Below are 12,061 nucleotides of genomic sequence, written 5' to 3' on the forward strand. Positions count from 1 at the left end.
GTTTACACGAAGGTAACTTGGAGATAAAACCAGCTGGTGCCAGAGGGAGACAGCCAAGGACTCGGCCAAAGATGATCACCAAGGCCGAAAGACAGGATGGAAGACGGCAGCCCCCACACACACACCGAATCGTCCATAACCAGCACCCACTCCCATTGAATCAAAATCTCCTGCGAACTTGCCCCACCCCAAAGACTCATCACACATCAAACTCGGCCCACACCGGCATGTGCAACTGACCAAAGAACCTTGAACGTTGCCTTTTCGGAATGGAGACTTTCTGCTCTTGAAAGGCCCAGCGCTGTATTGTACTTTCCTGAAAACAGAGCTTTCTTAACAAGAATTGTGATTGAACTCAACCAACCTGTGTAAGTCTAATTTCTGCTTCAGTGTCTTAGCATTTTCCTGAATCTGAAGAAATCAAACGAGCACGCAGTGAGTAAATTGGATAACAGGTGATTGGCAACGGCTTTTGCCGGGAGGCGCCGATAGCGCGCTCCCTAAATTGTGGACGCAATCCAACAAAACCCAAACGAAAGCAGGGAACTTTATACAAACAAATTGACGAGACAACGAAGATCACCTGGACAAGACACAAAGGGCCGGAGCTGATTGGCTAACACAAGGGATCGAGTTAATGAGCACAGGTGGACAAAAATAACGCACACCAGGAAAATGTGAAACTAAATCATCAAAATTTCAAACTTCTCAAACTTTATTGACCGCAGGCTCCAAAACAAATGAACAACTAATATTTTCTTTTTCTAACAACCCAACACATCCATGAGAAAATGTTAGTACTAGCTTAACTCTTTCAGCTCAAATATAGAAATATATACACATTCTTCCTACACCAACCCAGTGTTTATTTTCCCTGCATGCTTACACTGCTAAACAATCCCAAGTCTGTTACTTTGTCCTGCATTCCATAAAACTGGGATATCAGAATAGCCGTAGTGTTTTTGATATTCAAAACATCACCACCGAATGAGCCACGTCCATTTTAGAGCGCACATTTTTCCCCGTCGTTAACGGCTTGACATTTTTGTTTGCAAAACTCGCCTCTGGACTTTGACGGTGATGATTGTGACATTAAAAAAGTTGCATAATTGCCAGTTTTATTAAATGCAACATATTTTGTAGCCTCTTATAGCTGCAGCGAGCAAACATCCGCCAGTACATTTTTACGGGGACAACAGGAAGGAAAAGAAGCATTTAAGGCATTTTCGGGAGCACTAAACTACTCTATGACCAACGCAAGCAGCAAAAGACGAGGCAAGACAGTATGGAAAGCCGTTTGAGTATTCATTCGCTATCCTTGCTAACCAGCTTAAGGTCCATCACATGCTTACATTAGTGCTTTACTAGATGAAGCTTCAAATTGGCTTCACGAACCAGCTGTATTTTTGTTTCCTCTAGATAGCATTAGTACCTGGACCTTAGGCTGGTTGCCAAGTATTTGAATGATCAAACGTCTTGAAACAGCAAAGAGCTCAAGAGAACATGGCACATGGTAGGCATCTGTAATGGCGGCACGGCGCGTAAAATATCCAACAGCGCTAAAGCTAAGCTACTTAACTCATTGTCAAAAATACACAGCTCACTAACATGTAAAAATAATCTGTTTCAAGACTGTACATTGCGTCCAACTAAGAACTAGCCTCTCTTTTGGTCAAACCATATCAGTTCCCCCTGCTCCAGAATGCAAATGGTAGAACCGGGAGGTAGCCTGCTAGCTAGCTTACAAACAAACAAACATTTTTCTCCAACTCGTTTCGCATCATTTGTTTTTAACCGGTCGAACATGGCACAGTCCAGCTTTTTCGTCATCTTTCAGATTCAGTAATAGAAGCGTACGATCAGATTCCTGAAAGGCAAAACAATTGTCCAGGTCCCCAATAATAAAACAATGATTTCTTAGCAAGCCAGCATTAAAATAAACTGTCCATTTATGGCTTGGTAGCAAAGGATATTGGCACTAGATAGTGACTAAAAGGCGGCCATGGCATTTCAACCTGTTAGCTTATAATTGTTTGAATTCCTTTAAATTGAAGTCCCGGGTGTTTGCATTCAGTTTTAATTGACATAAGTGGGCATCAAGGACACTTGTTGCCTGGCGGATTAGCGAGCGTCCATTGTCAGCAAGGCGTCATTTGCCGACTCAAAGGGTCACTGCCCTCCTTCCTCTTCCTCCTCCTTCTCTTCCTCACCTCCTTGCATCTCATCTCCGCCGCCCGACCGCTACTGTCGCCTTCCGACGATGACGACGACGGGGGAACGCCCCCCAGTGGATGGGAGGCAGTTGCCAGGCTATTGGGTGGCGAGATAGGCCCAAGTGGGGAGTAGCGTCTAAGCGAGACTCCCTTCATGTTTAGCGCCAGATCCAGAACCAGTTTTCTAGAGGTACGAGAGTGGGGAATTGGAAGAAGGGGAGGCCCAGAAGGGTCACTTGGACCGGGCGCCTCCAGAGACAGTGCTGCCCCCTCTGGGCTGTCACCTGATTGGAAGGAGAGAGGAGAGGCGGGACTTTCAGACGCGCATTCCGGTAGCTCGCCGCCTTCCAATTGCCCCCGGGCAAGGTGAGCGTCATTATCCCCCGAGGTTCGGTAGCTGTGGAGCCCTAGGTTGACATGGGTGCCGGCTGGCGGGTCCAGCAGAGGGGCGTGGCCTCTAACGCGGCCTCCGCGACGGAACAGGCGACGCCACAGGTGCCCGAAGCGACGTCGCGATGACGACGAAGAAGCAGACGAGCGGCGGCTTGTGTGACGCCTGAGTTGTCGACTCATGGCCAAGCGAAGGTTCTGCAACACGGACGCCTGAAAAAGGGGCCAGGAGAAACAACTGACCCGAATCAGTGAACTGCAATCAGTCCGTCGGTTTCGTGTGTTTGGGACTTACCTGTGTGGGGTTGTAGGCGGGAAAGTCCTCCACAGGCGGAATGAGTCCCTGCGCTATGAGCTGCCCGTAAGACGGCGGCGCCTCCCTCTGGACAAACTCGGCTTCCATGCGCGACATCTGGGTCTCGAAGGCTCTATACTCGCGGCCGCGCAGGGCGTGGAGCTTTAGGGCGCAGCCGAGCGCCACCACCAACAGCAGGCCGCACACCAGGCTGCCGATCAGCGCCGCCGTGATCACTTTACGCGGCACCGCCGTGGGGCAGTCGCGCTCGTCGCTGCCGTCCGGGCAGTCCTCCTGGCCGTCGCAGCGCCACGTCTCGAAAATGCACAGGTTGTCGCCGCAGTGGAAGTTGCCCGGCTGGCAATCGTAGCAGTTGTTCTCATCTGAACCGTCTGGGCACCTTCATGATTGCAGTGATGGGAAAGTAACTTTCGTGATCAAATTGACTGGACAAGCACAGTGTTTCCCCTGTACCTCTTCTGGTTGTTGCAGCGCTCTGCCGATGGGTAGCAGGTGCCCGCTGCGGCTTCGCCACCACACGGGAACTCGCCGTCGGGACACGCCGGGCAGGACGCCTCGTCTCTCCCAGACGGGCAGTGCCAGTAGCCGTCGCAGCGCTGATGTTCCGAGTAGCAACCCTGCTCGCTACCGCAAGGACGCTCGCCCGGGAAGCAGTAGCCTTTTACCTGCAGGACCACAGCACAAATACGGGCATTACAATACCCTTTAATTTCAATAACGGAAAAATTGGTCTTGATGGAAAAATCTTACTTAGCCGAGTCCGCTAACTTCCGTCAATACCCGGCAAACCTATGTTACCTGGTAGGTGGCGTTGAAGCCGTGTCCGGGACTTCTGGGTTTTGCAGTGTAAAGGACGCTCATCTGTCCCCGGCTGGACTCCAGCAAGGTAGGTCGACGATTGTTATGGTAGGAAAGCACCTGCAGGAGGTTCTCGGCCCGATGGACGGCGCCGTCGTACACGTGCAGCGCATCCCCGGGCCCGAGCCGCAGGTCCAAACGCAGCAGGATAGGTTTGGGGTCCCGCGTGTCCACCACCCATGAGCACCTCAGCTCGGCCGCCTCCCCCATGGTGGGGCGGAAGAAATCGGGCGAGGCAAAGGAGCCGTAGAAGTGACCGAGGCGTTTGCCGCAGGCCGTGTCGGGGCAGCCGAGCTCGTCGCTGCCATCCGGGCAGTCCCGGGAGCGGTCGCAGCGCAGGGCGGCGGCCAGGCAGCGGGTGGACCGCCCCGCGGCGCAGGGGAGCGTCCCGCGCGGGCACGGGCCTGGCGGGGAGGTGGTGGGCAAAGGCGAGCAGCCCCGCTCGTCAGTTCCGTCACCGCACTCGTTCTGATCGTTACACTTCCAAGAGTGTGGCACGCATTTGCCGTTACCGCACAGGAACTCATCCTGCTGACAGCTGCTCTGACCCAAGTGACCTGCGCGCCATACGGATTTTTTTTTTTGTACTTGAGGTCACGCTTTCTTCAAGGCACATGATTGGCATTCAAATAATCATTTACCTTTGATGTAGGACAAATGGAAGCCTTGAGCCTGTCCCGAGCTGTTGACTTTGGAGTGGAAGTAGAGCCAAGCACGCCCTTTGCTGGTGATGAAGGGTGGCGGCCGAGCGGAACCGCACAGACGCTGCGAGTCCGGAGCCCCGCCGCCCCACCCCGATGATGTCATCAGCAGCCAGTCACCAGACTCGCAGCTCCCCGGCTCGCCGACGTCAAACACCCGGAAACTGAAACACGGGACGCCGTTGACGTGGGAGTGTGTTAATGTGTGTGTGGGTGCGTTACCTGATGGTGATAATCTCGCCGTGGCCCGCCTGGATGTTCCAGCTGCAGTTGACTCCGGCAGGGTAGTTTAAAGGCCAGGAGGGGCTGAAGATCACACCCCTGCGTTCCATGTGGACCTCCACCCGATCACCGCAACCTGCTGCTTTCATGCACATTGCACACACACACACACATTTACTATTCTGTATTGGAAGTCAAGTCAAAAATGTTCTTTTTAATAATAAATTCTATTGGGCCCTAATAGTCTAAGCATGACGTTCTGAATAATATTTCTCAGGTATCGACAACTCACCTGTACTGTTGCACCCAAACACCACACAGTAGTCATTCAAGTTGACTTTTAATCATTCAATACGCACAGAGTACAAAAAATAAATAATTCGACCATCAGCATGGCGACCAGATGCCTGAGCACATTCCATGACGTCACACGTTTTAAAATATAATCACCCAACTAAAAAAAAACATTTCAGAGGCGTATCATTAATATTTTGTGAAGCATACACGAATCAATGACTTGCCATATTGTCCACCCTACAATTTCCTCTAAATATATATTTTTTTACAAGGCTTTCATTAACAGATATGTACTGCACACGACACATTCTTATCATCAGTACACATTCTGTCAGTGTACATGACAAGTTGCCGGTGATAGCAACACACGATCAGTGCGCGCGTGCGTGTGCGTGCGTGCGTGCGTGTCTATTCTGCAGTGATGTAATGCTGATATACTGAAGCTGCATCCTCGCGGTGAAAGGCCATCCCTTGTTTCCACACTCTGACTGATCATTTAGCCACCTCAGATCGATACAGCAGTGTGCGAGTATGTGTGTCTGCAAGCGTGTCTGATGACGTCACCAAAACAAAAGCCCACATCATTTTATTGTGAGCACCCCCCAGGGCTAAATAAAACGACCACCACAACCGACATTACAGTTAATGATTATAAATATGAATATCAATGGTAGCTTCATTCGTCATCGTTGATTGATCATTACATTGCACGAATGAATTGTTTGTCTCACCTGAACGCAGCACAGCGATGCAGAGAACCAGCAGCATCCCAAGCCGCACCGTCGCCCCCATCGCTCCGCTTTAGCAGAAATTGTGGCTTTTATCTCGGACAAGACCGCCACACTCCCGCCGGCGTGACCTCCATTGTTTTTTAGCCGTGCGAAGCCGTCAAATGAAGAGGTTTTAAAGCGGCATTGTGTGTCCTTTAGCAAGACTGTAGAACGAGGGTGATTCTAAATGCAATATCCGGTTTGATATTCCAAACTAAATATTAAATATTTGTTAAGAAAACAGGGGAGACTGAAGCCACTCGATCCAAATGTGACAATAGATTTAGTAAATAAATTATCAAATGCTGTTTGAGTCCTGCATTGTCTCAATTCAGTTATTTAGTCCAGGGATTATTTTAAAGCTCTTATTTTGACAACAAAACCGTCTCATCCCCGCGACAATTGTGTGGCTTTTTCAGATCAATATTCCGCAACTAAACTGATCAAAAAAGGTCTTTAATTGTCCAAAGTGTGCCGAAATATGATCTGAAATATTATTTCGTTACACGGATTACACAAGGTACAACGATAATGATCGTTACTTTAAAATGGGAACGTTCATTCAGAATTTCCTTCTTTCCGCTTAAGGTTTTATCAACAATCTGTGATTTATTATTGTAGTTACGGAATGTTTCTTGGTGACGAAGGTTTATGACGTTTTATTGCATGAATTATGCAGTGTTTATATAAACAAAGACATACAAAATATAATCCAAAAGGCACCGCTGGGATTCGAACCCAGGATCTCCTGTTTACTAGACAGGCGCTTTAACCAACTAAGCCACGGCGCCAGGTAGCGGTTAAGTGAAAAATTAACAATATATAGAAGATTAGGAGGACTGACTGCAAGGCTATAGTTTCTTTAAAATTTTAAATTAAAGTAAATCTCTAAGTAAAATGTAAAACGCTCTCTTTTTAGAAATATCCCCCTTCAAAAACGTGAATTTTCACAAAGACGCTGCAAAACAGCCTCATTGATGCTGCTGACCTTTAAAAAACTAGAAATTCTAAAACGCTAACACCTTCTAAACCCTTTATTGAGCATAAGAAAATAAACCAAGAATTCTTCAATCCAATGAATTATGAAAATAGTACTATTTTTTGACCAAAAAAAGAACTAAAAATAAAATAATTGTACTAAGTTCATCTTGTTTTTCCTTTTCAATTACTTCACTGGTTCTTCTATCAAACAAATTATTTTAGGTGTATTTACCTGACATGTTTCGGCGGGTTCTTCCGCCTTCATCAGAAGGCTAAAAATAAAATATCTTAAAAATAAAAAACACTGTCAAACTAAAAAGCTCTGGTCTTAAAACACCTTTTCTTTTAACCAAAAATGTAAAAGCAAATTACTTGAGGGGGAAATGAAAAATTGGCTCACAAAAATCCAAATTGCCAATACTACTATTTGCTCTTTTTAATAATACACATTTAAATGCTTTAAGATACAGAAATAAATGCTGCACTATTAATAATGAGGCAATGATGTGATTCTTCAACAATTTATTCAACAATTTAAACATTGTTTTTTTAAATGATTTTTGTGACTGCGGTACAAGTGCCGGAACCAAAAGCTTAACAATTTTTACTAGTTTTTTTTGTACATGCACATGATCTCAACATAGGTGCAGGCTATATCGTCTTTTTTTTTTTTTTTTCCTGTTTGTGTGTGTTATTTCTTGCTATATACGTTGTTTTTAAAATCACACTCCGCTTTGAATACAGGCGGTAACCAGTTGAAAGATATACACAATCTGGGATTAAAAATATAAAGAAAAGGAAGAGGAGGATGAGGACTTGGACCGACATGTAAAAAGCTACCAAGAAAAACAAAGCTGTAACAAAAAAACAAAAAAGTAAAACTGAAACATTCTATGAGAAAACGGCTCGTGTGAATGTGTTCATTTGTTAAATTACTGTAAATTCTTTGAGGGCGGGGGGAAAAAAGCAACATTCAAACAAGAGAATTTCTCTGCCTCGGAAGAGGTAACGGCAGGATGTCTGCAGCTTCTTTTAAATAAACGAAGAACAAAGTCTATTTTTGCCGCCTGTGCCCACTGCCTCACCGCTTCTGGGCTATTGATGGGCGCACTGGACCCCCGGGCCGTGGTGACCGCCCTCTTCGTCTGAGCTGTCGTTGTAGGCCTCCCGGCGGCCCCCTGTCGACGAGCCCTGGCTCACGTCGTAGTCCTGAAGGTCCACCTCCTCCGTCTCGCCTGTGATGAGCGGCGCCTCTGATCGCGATGGAAGCATGTCCTCCAGTTCCTGGAAGGCAATTTTATTATTTTTGGGAATATGCAATAAACAGCCAAGTAATGAAAATGACAATTCAAAATGTAACACAAATATACACATTTATTAACAAAATAGCGTTACCGCCAATTTCTCGGGGCTGATCCAGTTGCTGTCGGGGAACTGCACATCAAACTTGACATACAGGTCTCCCTTCTCAAAGGGGTTGCGGTACTGCGGCATGCCCTCCCCTCGCACCACCCGCACCGAGCCTGACAACAAACAAAGCTCCCGTTACACTCGTTTTGTTGATGGCGCGGAGGAGAGCCGAGGAGGAAAGCTACCTGGCTCGATGACCTTGCCGGCGGGATGCTTGACCACGATCTGTCGACCGTCTAAATGTTTCAGCATGAACTGGAAGCCGCACAGCGCCTCCACCAGGCCGATCTTGTGGTTCATGAACAGGTCGTTGCCATCTCGCCGGAATGTCTGCGGGGGAAAAAACAAACACTTACAAATGAACTATTGATGTAGAAGCTTCCTAAAAAAAAGACGCTATTGTTGTGTTACTCAGCTAACCTATGCTATATGCAAGTTTGCACAGGCTGGGCCAGCTGTTCTAGTCAGACAGCTTTTGTCTAGTGACAAAAGTGACAGGATGGAGGTTGTCACAACGCTGCTGACAGAAGGCACAAGCACAGTACCTATGCTCCATTCGCAAATCTACCATGCTGAGGACAATCTTCTGGTTTATTGAAAGAAGAATCAAAGCCATCGTTCTCTTTTGTCTTTTTTCCCTTCAACACTCAATGCAATCCCACAGGCACTGCACGTTAACAGTTCAAATGGGAATCACGAAACTATGCCAGAGGTCCCATCGTAGCAACTTGGGCTTGGATGAAAGGCAAGTTGTCAGGACAATGTGCTGCTGCTCCTTTGGCAGAGATGTCTCAAAGCAGCCCCTGCTGGTGATGACGGCGCTCTAATGCCCACCAACTGATGAGGTCTACCGGTTTTTACAATGCAAATCAAAATACTCCTAAGGCTGAAAATGCAAATTTTGATCAAATGTTTGAACTAGTCACTAATCCACACGTGAACTGTTCAACTTCAACATTGAGTAAGCAAAAATAGAAAAAAACTAAAAACACAATTAAAAATAGCCAAGCCGAGCGCTCACCTCGTGCTCTTTCTCTTGCAGCACCAGGACGATGTCGCCCGGCTCCACCCCCGGTGCCTGATCCGCCTCTCCGCCGAAGGTGATCTTTTGGCCGTGCTTCATGCCCTTGTCCACGTGCACCTCCAAGATCTTGACCTCCTTCACCACCTTCTTGCCCTCGCACTTCTTACAGCGGTCCTTCTCGCTGATCACCTCACCTGAGGGCGCAGAATGACCGGGAATCAGTTAGAAACACAAATTACCATTATGTTTAATCCAAAGTCATGAGAAAAATGAGAAGCAACCACAAGTAACCAGTGTATTAAATGTACACGCAGTGTCTTATCACACAGCACAACTAATAAGCATGAAGAAAAACAACAACCTACCAGAAAACATTGAAAGAAAATGATAGACAAGCGCATCCAAGGTAAAGACGGTAAGACCATCTGCAAGTAGCTTGATGACAAATTGAAGAGACGGATAACACGAAAAGGAGGAAAAAGGCCCAGAAGAATGTCCAAAGAAATTAAACACACCTTCTCCGTTGCAATCCGTGCACACGGACTGCATCTGTTGCACCATGCCCGGCGCCAGCTGTCTGATCATGATGCGCATCCCGCGCCCTCGGCAAGCGGTGCACTTCTGGACCGCACCCGTCTTGCCTCCTTGCCTGCAATGCATCATCGCAACACATTCAGCGAATCCTTCTCAACTGAACTCGGAAGACGGCGGAAGTGGACGAAACGTACCCGTTACAAGTACTACACAGGACATTTTTGCTGAGTTGTAGTTTGGTCGTCTTGCCGTTGTAAAGGTCATCCAGTGATACTCTGCGAGGGAAACAACGGTTCAGATTGCAATTGGATTCTTTGGAGGGGGCAGAATGAAAAATGTGCCACTTTGACCATGAATGAAAAGCGTTCCGAAGCAAACCGTTTCAGGAGGGTCGTCTTGTCTCATGCAAATGCAGCCCCAATTAACCCCGGTTCTGGATTTCCATTGTGCCGCCCCCTTTTACATGGCCGCGCAAAATGCAAACAAGACGACCAGGCAGCGCAAAAGGTTAACTACCTAAATCCACCAAGAGGCCGACATGAAAGCCGTTTTGCCTTGACAGAATTCAATACGCTTGTGCTCATTAAGATCTGTGTCATGCTAAAAATATCGATCACTAAAGAAAGCCTCCATTTTCCCCAGGGCGTACTTGAGCGGGTGCACCATATCCTCGCCTCTCCGCCGGCCGCCGTTGCGCGAGCGTCCGGCTTGACCGCCCATGAATCCGAAAAGCCCGCCGCCAAAGATGTGCGAGAAGATGTCGTCCATGCCGGGGCCGCCGCCGCCACCCTCCCGCAGGCCCTGCTCGCCATAGCGATCATAGAGCTCCTTCTTCTCGGGGTTGGTCAGAACTTCATAGGCAAAGCTGATTTCCTTGAACTGAAGCAGTGACACGAGATGTTTTCAGTGAAACTCATTCGCAGAATAAAAGGTATATAATTGGCGGCTGTGAATAAATGTCCAACTTTTTACCTTGTCGCCAGCGTTGGGGTTTTTGTCCGGATGGTACTCTTTGGCCAACTTTCTGTATGCCTGTGGAGATAGCACAGTACCAATCACTATCACTCCAACAGCACATGTGCTTCGCCTACATGACGTCACGACGTTATCTGGTGATGACGCATCTTACTTGACGAAAGCCAAAGATTATAGAAGTGCTGGTTTAAATGAAACGAGGTTGAATAAGATGATCAAATCATCGTTCCAATTAGTTTACCAACAAAGACTTTCCGTATAAAATGGCGGCTGGACAAGTGTATGAAAGGTTGTGTAATTGAGAAACTGCTAGCATCGTAGGCTAGCGAGAATGTAAACTTTGCTTTGAACGAAATAATGTTGCCGCTAGTTACAACAGCAACTACAATCCACTTAGTATTATATTTTGGAGTATTTTTTAGACTTGACGGAGCTCATTTACGACCGAATTGACGCACAGTGGTCTAAAAAAACATGACGGCAAAAGTCCGGTTTTATTCATTTTATTCGTCCCATTTCAATCATGTGCCTTTATGGAGAATTATTTTGGATCAATAGAGCCACGTCGTAACTCTTGCCAAGCTTGGCTTCATGACTAACACCTGTACGGTTACTAAGGGGAGGTCAAACCGTAAATGACTCACACACATACTTGAAATGAAGTCAAGTAATCGCTCATCTACAAATGTTTATTAGAGTAAATGTTTGGAAGGCCAAACCACCGCTTCGGACATTTTATCGCGTTTCCATCCGCATCGTCACAAACACAAGCATCCAGGCCGGTTAGCATGATGGCGAGCTAACGTTAGCACGCCATGTTAAAGACGTACTTCCTGCTTACATTTTTTTCCAAGCGCCCCGGCTAATCAAAGGCAGCCGGGGCTTCGTGCCTTTTGCCGGCTTTATAGCAAGGCCGCCTTCCCGCTATGCGCTTTACCTTCTTCAGTTCATTTTCGGAAGCAGACGGCGACACGCCGAGGATGTCATAGAGCTTGGTGTCGGCAACATTGGCCATGGTTGTCGCTGCGGATGTTGCTCTCAGCGAGGAGGTGGATGGACAAAGAGACGGACGGTGCCGGGTGGAAAATGTTTCGCTCGCCTTCCGCGCCTTCACTTCCGGTGGGGTCAACAGTGTTGTGCGCCCCCTTTGGTCGAGTCACTGACATTACACATAAAAGATATCCCTCCAAAAAAGCGTCAGCCATGCACAAAACATGACCCAGTCAAAAATTATTTTCTACTGGTGGTAGACCAAAGTATTCTCATTTGTATTTTCCTCAGAATATCAACTCACTGCCCTCTCCACAAATGTTGGCGCCCTCTAGTGGAGCATCCTCTGTACTAGTCCTAAAATTCCTCTCATTCTAGTC

The 12,061-nt window shown here is 47.2% G+C and overlaps 2 protein-coding genes and 1 non-coding gene across 4 annotated transcripts; all 3 read right to left on the minus strand.

Annotated features, from left to right (window-relative positions):
* Positions 1-691: 691 nt before the first annotated feature.
* Positions 692-5,941, minus strand: lrp3 (low density lipoprotein receptor-related protein 3). Of its 2 annotated transcripts, XM_037246551.1 has the most exons (8): positions 5,729-5,941; positions 4,701-4,839; positions 4,419-4,642; positions 3,718-4,334; positions 3,373-3,584; positions 2,899-3,298; positions 2,331-2,816; positions 692-1,181 (listed from the first exon to the last, which is right to left on the minus strand). In XM_037246551.1, exons 1-8 carry the CDS (start codon positions 5,787-5,789, stop codon positions 1,122-1,124), a joined length of 2,199 nt encoding a protein of 732 aa, XP_037102446.1. In that variant the 5' UTR covers positions 5,790-5,941; the 3' UTR covers positions 692-1,121. The 2 variants fall into 2 exon arrangements, with proteins under 2 accessions (XP_037102446.1, XP_037102445.1); XM_037246550.1 differs by having other exon boundaries at positions 694-2,816.
* Positions 5,942-6,484: 543 nt separating this feature from the next.
* trnat-agu lies at positions 6,485-6,558 on the minus strand. Its single transcript has one exon. It is a non-coding gene; the product is annotated as a tRNA-Thr (tRNA).
* A 695-nt stretch (positions 6,559-7,253) lies between these two features.
* On the minus strand, positions 7,254-11,805 carry dnaja2a (DnaJ heat shock protein family (Hsp40) member A2a). Its single transcript, XM_037246591.1, has 9 exons — positions 11,629-11,805; positions 10,689-10,748; positions 10,366-10,595; positions 9,911-9,991; positions 9,698-9,831; positions 9,180-9,376; positions 8,344-8,488; positions 8,144-8,271; positions 7,254-8,032 (listed from the first exon to the last, which is right to left on the minus strand). The coding sequence occupies exons 1-9, from the start codon at positions 11,704-11,706 to the stop codon at positions 7,844-7,846; spliced, it is 1,242 nt and encodes a 413-aa protein (XP_037102486.1). The 5' UTR covers positions 11,707-11,805; the 3' UTR covers positions 7,254-7,843.
* Positions 11,806-12,061: the final 256 nt, after the last annotated feature.

This window comes from Syngnathus acus, chromosome 3 (genome assembly GCF_901709675.1).
Source record: "Syngnathus acus chromosome 3, fSynAcu1.2, whole genome shotgun sequence".
NCBI classification, from domain to species: domain Eukaryota; kingdom Metazoa; phylum Chordata; class Actinopteri; order Syngnathiformes; family Syngnathidae; genus Syngnathus; species Syngnathus acus.